The following is a 21,135-nucleotide window of genomic DNA, read 5'->3' as shown; positions in this document are numbered from 1 at the left end:
TTATCTGGCTGCTGCACCTAATCTTTAATCTATTAATCAGATTTTCTTTCATGTGTGTCTCTTTGACTTTACGGCCTTTATTCTGCCTCCATCTACTCTACTTTGTAGTGTTTCAGTCAGTCAATTCACTTCATTTCACACCTGTAGTCCATGTAAAACAGCATACAGGGCACAATTTGAGCCCATTTAAGACCTGATTTTGAGCCGCATGACTCATTAGACCAAGTCTTAGCTTTGTTAGGCATTGTGTGCCATGGAGTGTACAAGAGGGAGTTCAGATGAATTTTTGACATGTTAGAAACTTTGATTGGCTGTTATCAGGCAACTCGTGGCAGGAAAGCCATGGACCAAGAGAGAAAAGGAATCAAAACTGTGATTGACACATCTTTGCCCAAATGGACTTTTAAGCTCTTTTGGGGACCTTTGTCTCTACATTAATGTGAACCATACCTCCACTAGCAAACAGACTTCAGCCGCGGAGCTTTCAAACAAATCTTATTGATAAATGTCAATAGCCACAGCAGTCTGCAGGAGCTGATGGACCATTTCATTGTCTACTTTATACTTACAGTGTGAGCACTCAGCTTGTGGATTGACGATCAGACTGCACAGTGTGAGCTAGAGGTGGGGGAAAGTATTAGTTCTCAGATGCATCACAGTGTGGACAAGGCCAACAGTGGCGGTTCTAGCGTATTTGGTGCCCTAAGTGAGCTTCCCCAGTTATTGCCAAAATGCGAATAAACAATCTGTGCATGTGTTATAATAATCATATGAATCAATAACCAATCAAAAAAGTACAAATTAACTTGTTCAGAAGAATAAATATTAAAACAATAGCACTAGCGATGCACTGATTTTGAAATTCTGTGCTGATACTGACACCAGTGTTGAAAGTAACAATTTGGCCAATAGCTGATAGCAATGTTTTTATATCTGTTTCTTTTGTTTTTTTATTTGTTGATATTTTTTCTTCTTTTGTGCCAGTGAAAAACAGAAATCTACATTATAAAAAAATAATTAAACTGTTTTAAAGTCATTCAGCCCTTTGTTAAATTACCTTTGAATGAGCACATATTCAATAATACACATTTATGAAACAACCTTTAACATAACCTTCTTTCACACCAAAAAAAACGCCTTTTTACTTTCATTTCATTTTCATTTTGATTTTCCATTTATTTATACAGGAGAGGAATTAAAAGTATCATTGGGTGTTATGATTAAAACTGGCCTGAGTGAGTTAAAAACTGTTTTTCAGCAGGTTCCTGTTATGCAACAAAAACACATTACAATACAGAATAAAAACAGAAACAATCAACAGAGGCAAAACAACAAAACGTCAGGCAGCTACAAAGACAATGCAGAGTAGCAGACTGAAATGAAGTTAGTGAAGTGATTGCAGGTTTGTCCTTCCATCACATAGTGTTTATATGCATGTCTGAAATGTGTGTTGGGGTTATGCTCCAATGTAGTACGGGATCTCGGTCCAGATCTTAGTGTAAGTGTGACAAAAATCTTTTTATAATATGCCGTAATTCCCTCTCTAATTTCTATTTTATATTGCTGTGAAAACATCAACAAGTGTGTTACAAAGTTTCTCTCCAAAAGCTACATTTTACAAGATTACACTAAACACATCATGAGAACGTAATGTATCTTCACCCAATACTAGGCACACGCCAACAGACTGTGAGGGAACTGCCCATTGGTCCGACAGCCCATTGTTCCGACCATATTAAACCCTGGTTAGGTTTAGGCACAAAAACCACTTGGTTAGGGTTAGGAAAAGATCATGGTGTGGGTTAAAATGAGAAAGAAAGTGGCAAACACTTAAGCCGTGAGCCTGCTTCGCCTCAAGCCTTTCCCAGCTGACCCAGAGCCGGTCACGGCGCACCATCAAGGCAGAAATACGCCCGCCGGGAGCCGTTCAGCACCGCGGAGAGCTCCCCACACAACCCGGACCCCAGAGTTAATAACAGGAGGTTATGGTGTTTCACTCTCTTCTCTCTATGACACTTGTATCTCGACCAGTAGCCTACTTTTGTTGTTACTTTTGAACTAATGGGATGTCAGACCAATGGGCTGTCGGACCAATGGCATGGGCCCGACTGTGATGACACACTAAAACTTTTTTTGTTTTTGTCACAGGTGCAATTTTGGCGCCCCCCTCACGATGGTGCCCTAGGTGGCCACCTATATCGCCTATGGCAAGAACCGCCACTGAAGGGCAATTTGGCATTGTTTCACAAATGTTAATACTTGATTATCTATTTATCTCATTAAGTAATGCATTTATTTTTTTAAATGTAAAGGCTGCGAACAACTATAATTTAACAGTATGTGACTTGCAAACTACTTCTGGTGAAATAATTCAGTCTGTAAACACTGGACACTACGCCAGCAAAAATGTCCCACAGTGGTTACCAGGAGCAACCATAGATGGACACAATCTGACTGCTTTAAAAGCTCAGGAATGGGAGCGTTTTAGCTGTAAAGTTGAATGGAAAATGGACCTGGACAAAAGCCACATTGTATGCAAGTAAATTCATCTGTTTAATTATGCATCACTATGAATACAGCACGCTATGTTTTAAAAGTATCAAGTAGACATGTAGTGAGAAAAAAATCATATATAGAACAGTGGCGGCTGCTGGTCTTTCAAACCCGGGAAGCTCACTTTAAATTTACATTATAAAATTTGTCATATTGTAGCGAGGCAGTAACTTATAAAAGGAACATTTAATTGAAGCCGTTTTTCAATCACACTCATGCCACAGAACCACAGCAAAACACACCTCAAAGATTTTCAGATGGGTTTAACAGAGAAAATGAGCTATATCGCTTATGGAAATAAGGAACTCTTTCAGAAGACTCCACTCGCAAATATCCGCATGGGGCTGAGCTCGATATGCGACGATGGCAGTGTGTATTTCCAAAGCGCTGTCAATCACAAAGGGGTTCAGCCTTTTAGACAATTCCTCCAATCATCATGCATACACCGAGCGTCCTCTCCCGCCTTCCGCTCTATTAGGTCCCAGGGAAGCTGAGCCTCCCTGGAAGTGATGATTTTGTCGCATTTATCCAGTGACCGTCTCGCTTTGCTGCATGAAAGAAACCTGCTCAGCGCTGTCTCATAGGAATGCTTGGAGGCTCCGCATCCACTGTGCTGACATGAGAATGTATGACAGGGAGGTCCCGTTTGAAAACTGGTGATAAACAGCTGACGTTTTAACCCCTAGTGTGAGCACATAAATCCTGAGCTTTGGCTTTACACTGTGGACAATTTACTCATACAATGGGAACTGAAATTAAACAGCAACATTTCTAAAACGGGCTCAAATCTAGATAAAGACAAAAGACAAGAAGAAGAAAGCATGTCTGTCTGTGTTTCTATCTGCATTTGTCTTTTTGTCCTTTATTATGTACTAATTAAACATTCATGCTTCGTATTCCCAAAACATCAGATCACACTAATAACTGTCAGACCCATCACTCGATAAAACATGTCTTGTTCGCACCCCAATTGGATCGCAGCAAAAAGTGTTGCATTTCCCCTGTTGGCATGTCTTAACGAACTGAGTTTTTAACAAGCTCACGATTTGCATAATCAAATGAAATACATGTCACCCATGATGTCTCGTGTCTCCAAAGTTTTAGTTTGTGAATTTTATTAGAAAAGTTTTCTTGGATCAAGAGCCCCCCCCCAAAAAAAAATTGGCACTTGTTGAGGCAAAAAAGCCTTTTTTGTAAACTTTTATAATTTGTTGTCGTCTGCTTGAGTTTGTGTGTGTGTGAATGTGTCAGCACCAATCTACCTGAGTACTTTAATGTGTTTGTGCATAGGCACAGGTTTCTGTGTGTGTTCGAGTGTGTTTGTGTGCTCTTGTTATGGCAATTACATTAACAGGTTTTCCTTCCCAGATGATTGTGATTACTGTCGTATGCGTAAGCAGCCAAACAGCATAATCTGAGGAAATAAGTTGATGATTGAACTACAGAGAAACATCTTTGTCATCCATTAGTCCTCATAAGAGGGAAAACAAAAGCACACATGCAAGATCAGATGCACACACAGGCCGTCTCTTCTGTAAGGTGGGCAAAATTCAGACGCAACTGATGAAAGGAAACTGTATTGCTCAGATCTGTGTGGGTATATATGTGTGTGTGTGTGTGTGTGTGTGTGTGTGTGTGTGTGAGAGAGAGAGAGAGAGAGAGAGAGAGAGAGAGAGAGAGAGGCATGCCATTAATCTTTCACACAGAGGATTGGGGAGGCAATCTGTTGGCTATCATAGATGATACATGACCCGCCATAGAATGATTCGCCTGTTGCATACCAACTCACATGACACAACTACACACACTGGCGACACTCATTCTCGCTGCCACACTCACACTGACGTGTCACATAAAGAATAAAGAAGGTCACTCCCAAAGCTCACCCACGTACACCGAAACGCACTCGTAACAGGCATAAAATATACGTGCGCATACTGTATGAACACGTGCATGCATACTCTCACACACAGTCTCATTTGATTCGAGCATACTCCATCAACCTCCAAAAGGTAAACATGTTCTCCAAATTCGCTCCAAGGGCAAACACACTCTTTTTTAATTCACCCACACAAATAAATCAAGTACAACACATCTAGGAAGAGACGTGCTGTTAATCATGTTGTCCTCAAGCGAACCGTTTTCCTTTCCGTTGTAGGGTGGTTGTCTTTTAAGCCCTCTGAGATTCAGGACCATTTTAGATGTCTAAGATCACAAACTCCTATCACAACGTGGCCTCCCTTAATGATGTGATGTGGCGACTCTAATGGCTTTGTTCATACTGTGATGTAATCCATAAGCATCAGGTTTTGCTCTGAAACCTTACCTGAACTCAAGTAGATAAGATGGAAGGAGGGTGTCGGGGGTGATTTGTTTTCTATCTACTGTGTGAGTGTTATCATGTCACTATCCAAAATAAATGAGATATTAAAAAAATGCATGTAGGGCTGCCCCCAACTATGAATTTTCCTAGTTAACCAGTAGTCGCCATTTAGGGCCATTAGTCGACTAGTAGCCTGCATGTTTACGATATTAATGTACCGTAGAATTTGGTGTATAAGTCGCACTTTTTTTCCCTTTTTTTTCATCTGAAAAGTTGGGTGCGGGTTATAGACTGGTGCGACCTATAGACCAAGGTAAATGCTGACATAGGTAATTTGACCCACAAGATGGCGCTACGTAGCTAAAGATTTGTGACGGACATCATAGCCAGCCAGTGAACAAGCCGCCATATTGTTATGTATAGTTACAGCCCACACTGTAAGGGCTCATTTATGCTCAACGTTAAATACGGATCCGGACACGGACGGAGCCTTCTGTCCGTGCTCCGCGTTCATTTCGTCCGTATTTCTGCACGTTTCCATAAAGCTTACGGATACAGGCCAAACGGAGCAGTACCACCGGGAACCGTGGGGGCAGTGTTGCTGTCACTACCTAATACGTAGCTCTAGTGAAACATGAAGAAGAAATAACAGTTCAATTTCTCTCATCGGCAGACAGCAGTACTAGAGAAAAGAATTCTCCGTCCTCCAGTCGCGATGTATTTAACGGCCTCACCGACCACCACCTCCTACAACACTGCCTCTGTTTTTGTCTTTTATGCAAGAGGTACATTATCAATATCTCCTCCACAGTCGCCATGTTTGGTTTTGAGTTTGTTGTTGTCATAAACTTTTGACGCTGGGCTGCCCCCTGGTGGATATATTGGTTAACATCCATGCCAACGTAAAGGGCGCATGGAAGTATGTGGGCAGTGACGGTAACATCGTTTGAAACGGACGTATACATTTTCGCACGTAAAGGGAGCATAAATGGGCCTTAATGAGGTAAAACTGTCTTCTTTAAAAAGAAAAAAAAAAGAAAAAAGAAGTTTAACGTTAATTAAAACTCATTTTTATGGCTCAGATGTTGTTATAATTTTATTTCCTGAAGAGGTTGTTTGGAAAATTGCAATCTGAAAAGTAACCAAAGCTGCTTAAGAGGTTATTGTTAATGTGTAACGTTTTTATTAACAAATAGTAATATAAAACCTTGTTTTCCCTGTTTGAGACCTTAAAAAAATAGACTGCGACTTATATGCCAGTGCGACTTATATTCCAAGTTTTACGGTAATTATTAAATTGTATATTTTGGGCGGGGCAACACAATGGTTTGAGTTGACGGTGTGAGAAAGAATAGTATCAGTAAGATTGTTAACACTGTGCTACATTACAGAGAAATACAAAACCGTACTAATGAACCTTCATTAATATAGGCCTATATTTTATCTACAAGTGCACGTCACACACTGAGTGAGCTGCCTGTTAATGACGCTGTCGGCAAAGCAGTAATGATTGTGCTAAGTGGCTAATGGGCATGTAGCTACTTCCATGTTTCAGATGATACATCATGTTTGTGTTTTGCAGAGATGTACAATGCCATCATTTGTCCTTGTGAGTGTGTTGAAATGACTACATACAGCTGGATAAATAGCTTGGTGTTATTGACTGTATTTCTCAATTTGAGATGAAAATGCTTATGTCAGGAAGGAGCACTTCAATCAGCTGATGGACAACTTAACAGACAGTGTCTACATGCACTGAAAAATTCTGAATCTTAACAGGTTTCAGGTGTCGGACTAGTTGGGTAGTATTTAACAGGTCTCAACATTGTGGTTTGATTTATGTAAACACTTCACCACTTGTTCTCTGTTTTAGGGTTTAGTTTAAGTGTTTATGTTCACACACACACACACACACACACACACACACACACACACACAAAACTACTTGTAGCTTTGTGTTGCTGTAACCAAACTCCGGTCCAAAATCTGACTTCTCTCTGCCAACTCAAAATCAGAGGCACTAAATAAGTTGATTTTCACAGCTGAACAGTTGGCTGTTTGTAATGTGCTTTGCCACTACAGTGTCTGTCCAAAGCCTTAAAAAAAATACTGTTTAGATTCTTGCTGTATTTGTGTGGGCGTCCTCCAGGAGCCAAACTTCCCTCCCACATCATAACTCTTGCAATTTAGGAAGTAGGAATCCTAGAAACCTTACTTTAAAAAAAGGAAAGGAAAAGTGCTGATTGCTTTGCAGGCTAGTTTGCTACATAGCTGCCAAGCTGCAGCACATTAGACAGCTTATAGACGTACCTGCACCTCCTTTAGGTTCCAGTTAGATGCTGGTGTTGTCCTTACTAGACCTTTAAATCTCAGCCCAGACTCGACTGGGTGCAGCCCAAACCTGGCTGGTTGGGCCAGGCCCAATTGGGTCCATAATTTCTCAACAATTCCCCAGGCTTGAATCTGGGTTCTCACCATTTTTCTGATGTTAGTCCATTCTATTTAAATTCGAAGAAATTATGAAGTTTCGCTGTCACTGCACTTGGTGCTCTGTTGCTCTGGCCCCAGAGTACACTTGCTGCTCCAAGAGTGTGGTGCTCTGAACCAAACAGTTCATTCCAACAGTGCCCAGAATTGACTAACATTACGAACTGACTGTTTGCTCAGAGTAATACCTCATATGACAAATGACTGTTAATGCACTGCAAAGATTCAGTTAACTCTAGCTTGTAATTTTTTAATATTAAAAATATATATCCTACCATGGCAATTTTTTTTAACTGGGCTTAGGCTCAAAAGTGCTGCAGTGGTTTGGGCTTGGACAGAAACTATGCAGGTTCATGTAGGGTCAGGCCTGATTTCTTCAGGGCCAGATCGAAGCTCTAGTCCTTGCTCTTCAATATCACTAACAGCATGCTGTCCACTTATGACTTGTAGACACCAGCTGAGACAAAAAGGAACACTTCTGATAGAGTTTTTCCCCAATGACTTCTTCCTTCCGTTTTATAATAGGAAACTACAAAAAGTGATGAGTAGATGTGATTTCAGTTGGACTTTAAATGTGATTTCTTACATCTAGCCACTTGCGACACCCTCAAAATCTAATATACACAAATCAATAAATGTCCCAGCTCTCAGGCTTGACAGGTTCATGAGATAGAAACAGTGTTTCACCACATTTTGGTGATAATATAATTGTAATAAACACACTAGGCACAGTAGAGAGCTGCACAATAACAACAACACAACCTTCTCTCCATCTCTTTATCTGTCGTCCTCTTCCTGTCTGCAGTCTTGTCGCCCTCCTCTTGCTGTTAACGCCCCCTCTCTTTCTGTTTGGATGTCTGCTCAGATCACAGTCACTCCATCAGGTCAGATTAAAATGCTGTCACAGATATTTACCAGCTAACCGATCAGATCACACCCCCCTGCTGGCCTCTGCAGGACACCCTGTAGAACCTATTAAAATGAGTTTATAAATACGCATCGTTCATGTTCCTGAATCCCTCTTGTCCACTGTGTTTGAAAGTCAACCTTTTCAGTCCAGAACTGTCTCTATCTTTGCATCTTGAAGTCTTACTTGGACTCCTAATAAGTATAAACCAAAACGTAACAGCTCTGTCTCTCAGGAGGATCTATCGCAGTATATGCCAGGTTCATTAATTCAGGTAAACAGATCAATGCCTCAAGGACATATGCTATCAATTCATATTCGTGTGTGTGTGTGTGTGTGTGTGTGTGTGTGTGTGTGTGCGCGCTTGCGCCAGCAGATTAAGAGGTGTGCTGGCTTTCAAACAGCAGCAGAATGCGAAGTTGCTCCAAAAGGTGACAATTTATGCCAAGTCAGGCGTCACTGCACCTCTCAGCTCTCTCACTCCTCTTTTCTCTCTTCACCGTGCACTCCTTAAAACCCAGCCCACACTAAAAATAACTCGTATATCACAGGTTGTGCATCACAGTGGTGAAGTCATCAAACAGCTGCCTGTCCGAAATTTTGGGCCTTATTTTGTGATTGTATGTACTGTACGAGGATATAGATGACACCCATATTTTGTTAAAGTGCTTTGATCAATATTTTTATCTCAACAATGTAAGAAATGGCTATGTCCAATGTGAAAGGAGTCATTTGCAGAGACAAACCCACAGATAATTATTACTTCATTCTGCTGTTTACCTCACCTCTTGTGTTGGATTCCTTCAGCTTATTAACCCTTTGCTAATTCCTGCCTCAGGACGCAGACTGGCCAATTATAATGTAGCATCAGGCCGGCTCAGACCAGGGTCTGACAACAACACAGCTCCATTGACTCTAATGCAGTCATTTCAGATTTCCTTGATTTTCAGGCTGGTTTTGTGGATTTGGAGCTAAATGTTGTGCCTGGGGCACGTCGTGTATTAATGATACTCGTTACCTGGAGAGGTTGGAAAAAGATATACATTTCTTCCCTGTTCCAAAACCAAAATCAAACCCTGAAAAGTGTAGGGTTAGCTAGCTAGCTACTGAAGATATAGCCTACTGAATGTATACACATGCTGCTTTTGCTTTTTAATGATTATAACACTAAATAAAGACTGACCCTGCTGTACAGGTACCAGTGAAGGGAAACAGGGAAACTTTGCTGATATTCAACCAGCTCTGTGTCATCGCATTGTGCGCAGATGAACGTTGTTTGACTTTCCCTGGAGATCCCTGCCCGTCTGGTGGCGGAGGTCCAGTTGCTGGCAGCGGCACTGGGGCAAAGCCAAACACTGTTCATCTGCACACACTGCGATGCCACACAGCTGGTTCAACATCAGCAAAGTTTCTCGTAAACCCATGAGGGTTGGGCACATGTAAGTGTGCATGACACAAATAACAAATCAGTCAATCAAGCAATCAATCATTCAATGATATAATTGTTGGATGTCTAAAGAAGCAACTGTTAGGTACATTGACTTAGCGGTGATAATGTGTTAGTGTTGTATTCATAGCTTGTTTCTGTTGCCCCCAAGAGACCAAAAAATCTGTTATTGCATTACTTTGGAAAATAAATTAGATTGAATTAAACGTCTGTCAATTTACCCAATAGAGAAATTTTGAAATTGTTGTCATCACAGACTTTTCTATAAGTGTATGTCTGGTGATTCAAAGAGACTCTTTTTGAAATCAGTGATTTACTGAGGAATGCAGATACTTCAGATGTATTCATATTCGCTGTGAATGTTTCTTTGAGCTACACATTTTTTTTTAAAGCATAGATTAGGTTAGACCTGAAAGGAAATGCTACAAAACACATCCCTTTTCATTCTTTGTGAATGTGATGGCTCTTCTAGTTTTTTTTAAACTTAAAAGAAAACTGAGGCTCTGCTGGAGTATGTTTTGCCTAATACCCCATCCACTTTCTTTCTCACTGTTTCTAAAGCGCGGCTATTTTATGTGGCTGTGTGCGCCCATTAGAACTTCAAGGTCTTTTTTATTGACTGCAGCGCGTAAAAGAAAACTTAACATTTTGCTACCTTTTCCCATCTCTCTCTCCTGTCTCTAATGTGCTCACTCTCTCTTGCTCTCTACCCCTTTACTCAGTGAAAACAAGTTTGAGCAAACAAAATGAATTGCCACTTACTTTGATGCTCCAGCTAACAATTGGTAGATAAAGAGAGTAAACATGGAGAAAGAAAAAAGAGAGAATGAGGATGAGAGAGATGGAAGAGTGACCAGATTACATTCTGTTTCATGTAGCCTTTGTTACTGTTAGTGCTGAATTGGTTGGAGGGTTGAAAGACAATTATTTTGGCGGTACTGTCATTTTCACAGTCATGCACACAGTGGTGTTGACAATGCTTTGTAAAACTACAGCGTGTTGTGTTGAATATCTGTGACTCTGGAACTAACCTTAATTATGTTTCCTTGTCTGTTTTTCCCTCTGTTTTCTTTTATGTTCTTTTCATCCCTCTAATTTTCTTTCTTCCTTCATCAACCTCTCCTCATTCTGCAAATTTCTCATTTACATTTTTTTTTTTTTACTTTTTTCACTCCCCTCTTCCTTGTTTCCTCCCTACCTCGTCTCCGTCTGTTTTCTCTGCAGGTCCCTGTCTGGACGTATTGTTGGAGGTGTGTGGTGGTTCTTCACCCTTATCATCATCTCCTCTTACACAGCCAACCTGGCTGCTTTCCTCACTGTGGAGAGGATGGTCTCGCCCATAGAGAGTGCAGAGGACTTGGCCAAACAGACAGAGATAGCCTATGGGACACTGGACTCCGGCTCTACTAAGGAGTTCTTCAGGGTATGGACTCCGTACACTCTGTTCATTCACTTGACTCCATCAGAGATGACAGGCTTTTATCATGTTAAATGAAGTTAATTTGCTGCTGAGCTGAAAAGCCAGAAGTCTCAGATGACCTGCTGGTCTTTTTGTCAATAGTTCAGTCAGGAACACTTTAGTCAAAGAAAACTTTATTTCCATTTGCAGTATAATATTTTGCGGTATGGCTCTGTTCTGGGGCCTCTCTGCCTTTCCTCGAGCCTATGCAGAAAGCCTCTTCCACACACCTACGTGGAAAGCCTAAGGGCTCATTTATGCTCCTTTTACGTACGAAAATGTATACGTCCGTTTCAAACGATGTTACCGTCACTGCCCACATACTTCCATGCGCCCTTTACGTTGGCATGGATGTTAACCAATATATCCACCAGGAGGCAGCCCAGCGTCAAAAGTTTATGACAACAACAAACTCAAAACCAAACATGGCGACTGTGGAGGAGATATTGATAATGTACCTCTTGTATAAAAGACAAAAACAGAGGCAGCGTTGTAGGAGGTGGTGGTCGGTGAGGCCGTTAAATACAGCGCGACTGGAGGACGGAGAATTCTTTTCTCTAGTACTGCTGTCTGCCGATGAGAGAAATTGAACTGTTATTTCTTCTTCATGTTTCACTAGAGCTACAGTACAGGCCAAAAGTTTGGACACACCTTCAATGCGTTTTCTTTATTTTCATGACTATTTACATTGTAGATTCTCACTGAAGGCATCAAAACTATGAATGAACACATGTGGAGTTATGTACTTAACAAAAAAAGGTGAAATAACTGAAAACATGTTTTATATTCTAGTTTCTTCAAAATAGCCACCCTTTGCTCTGATTACTCCTTTGCACACTCTTGGCATTCTCTCGATGAGCTTCAAGAGGTAGTCACCTGAAATGGTTTTCCAACAGTCTTGAAGGAGTTCCCAGAGGTGTTTAGCACTTGTTGGCCCCTTTGCCTTCACTCTGCGGTCCAGCTCACCCCAAACCATCTCGATTGGGTTCAGGTCCGGTGACTGTGGAGGCCAGGTCATCTGCCGCAGCACTCCATCACTCTCTTTCTTGGTCAAATAGCCCTTACACAGCCTGGAGGTGTGTTTGGGGTCATTGTCCTGTTGAAAAATAAATGATGGTCCAACTAAACGCAAACCGGATGGGATGGCATGTCGCTGCAGGATGCTGTGGTAGCCATGCTGGTTCAGTGTGCCTTCAATTTTGAATAAATCCCCAACAGTGTCACCAGCAAAACACCCCCACACCATCACACCTCCTCCTCCATGCTTCACAGTGGGAACCAGGCATGTGGAATCCATCCGTTCACCTTTTCTGCATCTCACAAAGACACGGCGGTTGGAACCAAAGATCTCAAATTTGGACTCATCAGACCAAAGCACAGATTTCCACTGGTCTAATGTCCATTCCTTGTGTTTCTTGGCCCAAACAAATCTCTTCTGCTTGTTGCCTCTCCTTAGCAGTGGTTTCCTAGCAGCTATTTGACTATGAAGGCCTGATTCGCGCAGTCTCCTCTTAACAGTTGTTCTAGAGATGGGTCTGCTGCTAGAAATCTGTGTGGCATTCATCTGGTCTCTGATCTGAGCTGCTGTTAACTTGCGATTTCTGAGGCTGGTGACTCGGATGAACTTACCCTCAGAAGCAGAGGTGACTCTTGGTCTTCCTTTCCTGGGTTGGTCCTCATGTGTGCCAGTTTGGTTGTAGCGCTTGATGGTTTTTGCGACTCCACTTGGGGACACATTTAAAGTTTTTGCAATTTTCCGGACTGACTGACCTTCATTTCTTAAAGTAATGATGGCCACTCGTTTTTCTTTAGTTAGCTGATTGGTTCTTGCCATAATATGAATTTTAACAGTTGTCCAATAGGGCTGTCGGCTGTGTATTAACCTGACTCCACTAATTAACCCTGATAAGGCACACCTGTGAAGTGGAAACCATTTCAGGTGACTACCTCTTGAAGCTCATCGAGAGAATGCCAAGAGTGTGCAAAGCAGTAATCAGAGCAAAGGGTGGCTATTTTGAAGAAACTAGAATATAAAACATGTTTTCAGTTATTTCACCTTTTTTTGTTAAGTACATAACTCCACATGTGTTCATTCATAGTTTTGATGCCTTCAGTGAGAATCTACAATGTAAATAGTCATGAAAATAAAGAAAATGCATTGAATGAGAAGGTGTGTCCAAACTTTTGGCCTGTACTATACGTATTAGGTAGTGACAGCAACACTGCCCCCACGGTTCCCGGTGGTACTGCTCCATTTGGCCCGACAGAAGGCTCTGTCCGTATCCGGATCCATATTTAACGTTGAGCATCAATGAGCCCTAAGGCGGAGAGAGCAAACCTCCCTGCCCTTCCATGTGCAAATGAGGAAAGCCTGAGGCAGAGAGAGCAAACCTCCCTGCCCTTCCATGGGCTTACTTTGAAAGCCTAAGGCAAGGAGAGCAGCAGCAAAGACCCCCCGGGAACAGAACAGAGCAGCATCAATGACAAACAGAAATGACTCAGAAACAGCATGAAAAGGAGGAGCTGGGATGGAGGTGGGTTACAAAGCAGCTTGCAGAGGAAGCAGCAAGAGTAGGCAGGCCAGAGCAGTTTAAATAGGGCGCTCTGAATGAGATTTGCCAATTGGTTGCATAAAAAGGAATCATGTGATCTATCAGCTGACTCCCTTCTATCAATCAGCTGCTCCATCAGTTGATTGGGCTGTTTGAGATCAGCTGATGTAGCTGGGATGTGAGCTGAGCCCGACATCGTGTCCTGAGTGAAGTATTGCTATGCTCAATTTGAATATCTCTGAGAGGAAATTGTGTAATTAATTAACGGTGAATAAGATCGGTAGAGAATATTCTCCATGAAGAGTTGGCCCAAAATTTCCATTTTATATTCTTGAAATTGTGTTTTAGTGAATCCAAAATAAGTCTTCCAGTCTTCAAGTATTACAGCATTTTAATGAGTATAATCATGTCCATTCATTTCATCCATTCATTCTTTTCAACTTGCTTCAGTAATAACCTAGGTTCTAGGATCGAAACGTTGTTCATTAAAGTTTTGTGGCATGGAGTAAGTGTGCAGGCTCTACCTCTTTTTCATTCATGTGAGCTGAGCTTGACATTGTGTCCTGCCTGAACTAATGCTATGCTCAGTGTACCAAAAACCCAACAACTACTGCACAACCAGCTGTATTCAGAATTGTATTTTAAATTCTAGTCAAAATCTCAACATTTCAAGGACACCATAGCATACATGTCTTATTTACAGAGAAATGTAAATTAAATAATAATGTAGATAACATTTACATTGTTACCAGAACAGCCAGAAAAACTTTAAACATACCCAGCTGAGTTTCTGGCCACTAGGCCACCATTTTGTTTGTATCTAGCACATGTATATGAACCAATGACAGTATGTAAAGATAGACAACGCGTCTCTACTTTCTCCCACTGTACAAAAATCAAGCCAAAGCATTAGAGATACAGACGCTGCCCTCTTGGGCTGGAGATTGAAGGGGGCAATTTAAATGTTTTGGCTTTACTTCTGGGGAGCTGTCATGTTGTCCATCTTCATTACAGTTTATTATGTGAGCAAACACAGATGCAACACACTTTTGTACCAATGGTACAATATGGTTCTTGCTGTTTCACTTACCAACAGTTGCTGACAGTGATGCGACAACGAACACTGAAATGCTGCAGCAAAAAGTAGGGAAGAAGAAGACTGCAAGCTAGCAAAAACTGATGTAAACAGTGCAGGTTTCAAACCCTAAAATTGTCTTTACGGCTGTTTTATGAGGAAAGAAGTGCATTCAGCACGTTTGTTAGGGCTCAAGGATACACATTGTGTTCCAGTGAGAAACGCTGATTGTACACATAGCGTTGTGTGTTTGTAAGACAACTCCACAGGGCACCTTTAAGAAATGGATGTCAGTTTTCATACTGCTTGTGTTCTTTATTTCTTTCTAAATGGCCATTACACAAATGCGATGGTGCACGCCCATATGTCCCTTGGAGATGAAGAACGCCATTCTGCTGTGCTTTGCAGTATTCATCACCTCCACTCCATCCATTACTGCATTATTGCTCACTTGTGGTACAGTATAGAAACAGGAATTGAACGCTGGGTGCAGCATGTCCTGTGGCAGTACAGGAGGTTAGGTAATGAAAGAGGATCACAGTTTTAAAAACAAGGAACACACTCTTAAAGTCACTTGTGAAATAAATTGACAGTCAGTAAGAGGTAGGAAATATGAGGGAGGTGATGTCTCATTTATTGAAGCCAGACAAAAGCCAAGCGGCAGAATTCTGCTCTGACTGTAGGTGGAGCAAGGACGACTGACTAATGACAGTGTAAAGCAATATACAATAGTCCAGGTAGGAGGAGAAGAATGAATGGATGACTTTCTCCTGATCTTGAATCCAGAGAGGCTTACATTTTGGAAGTGACGCTAAGCTGAAATGCCTGGCTTTTGGTTTGTGGCTTATTTGTTTTGTAAAACTTGATGGCTTCATCAGAGTTCACACTGAGGTTTTGGAGGAGAAGTAGAAGACAAAGGAACAGCGTCGGATCTTTTGATTAAAATTCAAACACGATCACAATGGAGCAATGTTTGTTTACCACAGCCTTGTTGAATCACTTCCCTACTGTGTCAAATAAAGCATTGATAATGATAATAATAATAATCAGTGAATAGTAGAGGTGGACTGCATGGACAGCAGAGGTGGACAGAGCTGGAACTGAATATACTACAGAGAGTTGTCAATGTAAAATAGTGAGCAGGAAATTATAGCAGAGTGCAGTGAAGTGGCCCAGAGGAGACCTATAGTGGCCTCACCCGTTGACCTATTCACCCATGTGAATTGCAATTACATAAGTACTCATAAACACACAAAAACACAGACACACACATACACACACTGCTGATGAAGACAGATTTTTTTTCTGCAGACATGGGCAAAACACCAGCGTCACCACATGTACAAAAACAAATCTGCTCTGTCACGTAGTCATGCTCTGTGGGAATGTTCAGAATTGTTTGTGTTGCTCATGCATTGTGTGTTTGTGTGTGTGTGTGTGTGTGTGTGTGTGTGTGTATATATACCAATTTACAGTTATGTTCTGTAAAGACGTGTGCACTAGTGTGTGTATTTGGAGATGTGGGGGGGCGGGGGGGGGGGGGGGGGTGTATCAGACAGTTTGTGCTTCTGTGAGCGGCTCTGGCATCATCAACATAACGAGCGGGCTGAAATCTGTGGAGGGTGAAAAAGCAATTTACTCTCCTACAGCTGAGGGGGATTCGCCACCACCATTAATTATCTGTGTGTGTATATGTGTGTATTTTTGTGTCTGCGTGAGCATGCATGTATGCATATTCAGCCACATATGAATGTGTGTATGTGAGGGTGTGTGCTGCTTCTCCTGCAGAGCAGATGTGTGTGTGTTATGTGTGTTTTTATATATATGTAAAAGTACTTACATTTAAAAGTATTTAAAAGTGTTCCTCTCCATAGTGTGGATGCCTGAAGGTGACTTGCAGCATCCATTTCCTCCTTCAGCCTTACTCATTGTTAAAGAATCTGGAAAGAGTCACACCGCATTGTCACACATTCATCCCTCCAAGGCCAGGCGCTGCTTTATACGTGCACAGTCATCATCATCACTGTCTCTCCCTCTCACAGTCTCACTCTCTATGACACACACACACACACACACACACACACACACACAGGCAGATGCAAACGCACACACACACACAATGCACAAAAGCATCACACACAATGCACACACACATTTGCTGCCGCTAGACAGAGAAATCAGTGGATAGAAAAATGTGAAAAATAAGTGAAAGATGGATGGATGGATCAAACTTGATGAATGAGGATGATAGAAGGGCTGAAGGTGTGAAGAGGTGGATGGTGAGGAGGCTTTGTTGTAATCTGCGATGGTAGACAGGGTGAGAAATAAAAAGAGAAAGAGTGAAGAGAGGGAGAAGGGGTCCAATGGAGAGAAGAGGTGCCTGCTGGTCCTCATAGATGTGAGTGACATTATTATGGGATAGGTGTCCGTCACGCACTAGTAACACACTCACACACACACGTACACACTAACCCCCCTGGGCGTTGGTTTCGTTGGCTGAGGCCGGGGCTTGTCGCTTGCAGAGCGACAGAATAACACTTAATCACCAGGAGAGGAAGAGAAGAAAGAAGCAGGACGCTTGTGGAGGGTGGCAGTTTGACTTCTCTGCTTGTTATTTTCACTCTTGAGTACACACAGTGCACACACATGAAAACACATAAATTCATACACGTGTGGACTTGTGCACAGACCTGCACACATACACGCACCTATGCATGGTTTATAAACACTATAATACATCTATTGCATCATATCAGACAGACTTGCTCTAAAAAGCTCCTCTGACCAGACGAGTAGGCCACTATGTATGTCATATACTCATTTAAAATAAGACTGATGTTTGACTTGTCAAGGGAGATGTAGTGTTACATTTTAAATGTGGTTATAAATGTCAAAATGTGCCAGATGATCAAAATAGAAGATGGAAGACACAGATCTCCGTCACTACTGTAATTTTTATTCAAAGACTATAATAGTGAAAATCAGCCTCAACAGTTTGCCTTACATCATAAGAAACTGGAGCATTGAATGAAATGCAGTGAAGACATAGAAAATGATAATACACTTTGTGGTCCAATCTTGGTACTGTTCACTTGTTTCTATAGAGTGGTGCAGGAATGAGTCCTAAAACCAGAAATGAGTTTGCATTGTATTCTTCCCATTTCCCTTGTCTCAAAGTCTATGGGTTTTTTTTTAATGGTTTTGTTTAATCTTAAGCTACTTCCATGTTTTCTTCTACAACAGAAAAGAAGTCAGTAAATAGTAAATACCCCAAATTTTGAAGCATTTTCATGTCTTAAAAAAGACATTTGCAAACAAGTGGCTAAATGAGCCTAAAGGATGTCATCACACTGAACATGGCTTCACAGCCTTGTAGTGGAGGCAGCACTGAAGGCATGCAACCGTAGTGTAGTTTGTCTTTAGCCTGACATTAGTTGTGTACTTCTGGCAATTGCATTTACGCTTCAAAAATAATAAAAGTGGTGTTCAGTTGTGAAGATTATCTTGCCGAACGAAACATGTAAGAATCATAAACTTTTTTGCCACAGAAAATATTTTCTGCAATCATCCAAAATCCAATCGAAAACCAGGTTGCTCTACAAATAAACGCCCTCCCTGCAGCACTCTTTTGTACAAGAATGGAAAATGCACTTGTGCCCAATCAATGAACAGCATTGAGTGTCATTGTGTTAACATAATGAGTAGTGTTGTTTTCATCTCCTCAGCTGTAATATTTACATCTCACATTCATTCTATTTGTCTCACTAAGTATTGCATGTTGATTTGAATAATCAAATCTGTGGGTCGAGAAGCTGTTAACACTTTGGGCATCAACGAGGTGTGAATGGACACCCAGAAGGATAGGCAGAGCGTGGATGTGTTAACAATAAGACAGCATTCTCAAGGGTCAGCAAATCCTTTGAAAAGCCAACAAGGCTTTAAGATCCAAGCCCATTCATCTCTTAAAAAAAGATAGATAGATAGATAGATAGATAGATAGATAGATAGATATGTTTATGGTAATGAAGGAATATGACGGCTAGTGCAACAGCCAGGCTCACTACTGTGTTTGATAGTATGGGGACAACAATGTGGGTCTACAAGGGCCCCTCAGAAACAAGATACATATACACAGGTAGTACTTGTTAATGGGATTAACTGGTTTTGATCTTTTCATCAGATTGAATGACAGGGTAAATATAGAATATCACCAACATTATTTAAAGGTCTAGTGCGCAGGATTGCAACATCGAGTGATGAGTTTGCAGATTGCAACCAACTGGATCTGTGCCAAGTACGTAGGAAACCTATGGACACAAAAACACAAATGGCCTTATCGACAGCCAGTTTTTGGTTTTTCCTTTCTGGGTTACTGTAGAAACAACATGGCAGACGAAGCAGAGGAGGTCCTGCTCCGTATGTAGACATAAACGACTCATTCTAAGGTAACAAAAACTCAATGATTGTTAGTTTCAGGTGATTATTCACTAAAGTCTGGAATATTATAGTCCATTTCTGCCAATATATCCCTCTAATCCTACACACTGGAGGGGTAAACATGCAGTCAGACAACAGAAAGTTAGAAACAGTTTTGTCAAATTGCCTGAATCCTGTTTCTTAGGGTCACTTGGATGGAAACTGTTAGCTACGGAGGTTCAGTCAAATGGCACAAATGGCCTGAAATGTTACTCTGTGTTCTTTCCTTGTGAGACCTTACCAATCCACACTGTTCTCTCAAAGATACGAGCAATTTAGAAGTGGCATTGCTACCGTTCTCTCAATCTGTCATCTTTTTTTCCTCAAATGAAATCATTTCTAACAGCCTGACCTTAATGGCCTCTCTTCCCTTGGCAGTCCTCTCCTCACTGGACTATGAAAACCATCATCTGGGTGAAAATCTGGCCCCGTATGTTAGCAAATTGATGCCCAATCATTCCCTGTTTAACATCTGCTCTCTCCTCTTTCCCTTCCTCCACGCCAGAGGTCCAAAATAGCCGTATACGAGAAGATGTGGTCATATATGAAGTCCGCCGAGCCAACTGTCTTCACCAAAACCACAGCAGAGGGCGTGGCAAGAGTCCGCAAGTCCAAGGGGAAGTATGCCTTCCTCCTGGAGTCCACCATGAACGAATACACGGAGCAGCGCAAGCCTTGTGACACCATGAAAGTCGGGGGGAACCTGGACTCCAAAGGATATGGGATTGCCACACCGAAAGGCTCACAGTTAAGGTGGGTGGAATAGTGTAACAATAGGAGACAGTAACAAAGTTCATACTGTCCTATTGCTGCGATATTCCACCTACCCTGCTGTGCCTTTTATACTACACCTAGATTAATCTGTCACTGCTGTCAGGTGAAAATCGCCTGCAAAAATGTAGGTGCTGAGTCAGAGTTGACCAGTATTTGAATACTGATTGTTCCCCATGAGTAATTTGACTAACTGAGAGATTATGGCACCAGTACAATTTACGTGCTTATTATTGTGAACTCCAAAAGCAAAGAAGCAGTTAAAGGTTTTCACCCAGCAGCAGCGATATAGAAGAGTATGTTTGCAGATCATGTGTTTCATCTCTTGTTTGCTGAATTCCTTGATTTCATTATCTTTCACATTCAGGCTTCTTCTTTACATTTTTGTTTCTGTCTGTCTGTACTTTTCCTTTATCTTTTTCTGCCACCTCTCTGTTAATTTAGGCCTCCATTTCTGTGTCCTCTGTCACTGTCATTTGTCCGTCCCCTCCATGCTCCCATCCCTTCTTTTAACCACTCTGTTCCTCCACAGGGCCACCTTCCAGGTAACTTTATCCATTTGTCTGTCGTCTCGTCTCGTCTCTTTGTTCCTTTCATCCCCACAGATGGTAGTCATGGTGGTAATAATGATGATGATGATGGTTATGATTATTACAGGAGAGATTTATTAACTGAATATGACTGCGAGGAGTGGCAGAACCTCAGACTGCTGCCGCTACATCCAGAGCCACGAGGGGGAATTTATAGACAAACAGGAGTCAGAAAGTGAGAAACAGGAAGTAGAGGGGCCTGGCCAATGGGGGGACTAGAAATGAAACATATTACAGGATCCCACATCAAAAATAAAAAGTCCTTCTTTTAACAGAACTTACATCTTAAAAACTGAATGAATGGCAATTGGACAACACCAAATTAGACCCAGATTAAGGAGTAATCAGTAGTTTATTATAAAGATGACACATTGGTGTGTGTATACCTTAATAAAGAGGGCATAAGCTGGAGGAAATGAATGAGAAAGTGAGTTGAAGTCCTAAAATTGGTCCTTTTCTTTTGATTTTCCCTCCGCAGATACTTGTTTATCCGGC

At 41.5% G+C, this 21,135-nt stretch overlaps 1 protein-coding gene across 6 annotated transcripts in view; it reads left to right on the top strand.

The window, feature by feature from the left end:
• Nucleotides 1-21,135, top strand: part of gria4a (glutamate receptor, ionotropic, AMPA 4a) — a 162,426-nt gene that overhangs the window by 123,538 nt on the left and 17,753 nt on the right. For all 6 annotated transcript variants that reach the window (XR_013490973.1, XR_013490972.1, XM_033632123.2 and 3 more), the window contains exons 14-15: nt 10,942-11,140; nt 19,785-20,032. Coding sequence is in view for 4 of the 6 variants with exons in the window: in XM_033632123.2 (XP_033488014.2) it covers nt 10,942-11,140; nt 19,785-20,032 (447 nt within the window). In the remaining 2 variants the exon portion in view is untranslated. The remainder of the gene's footprint in view (nt 1-10,941; nt 11,141-19,784; nt 20,033-21,135) is intronic.

This window comes from Epinephelus lanceolatus, chromosome 4 (assembly GCF_041903045.1).
Source record: "Epinephelus lanceolatus isolate andai-2023 chromosome 4, ASM4190304v1, whole genome shotgun sequence".
Classification (NCBI taxonomy): domain Eukaryota; kingdom Metazoa; phylum Chordata; class Actinopteri; order Perciformes; family Serranidae; genus Epinephelus; species Epinephelus lanceolatus.
This window is presented reverse-complemented; position numbering and strand designations above follow the sequence as displayed.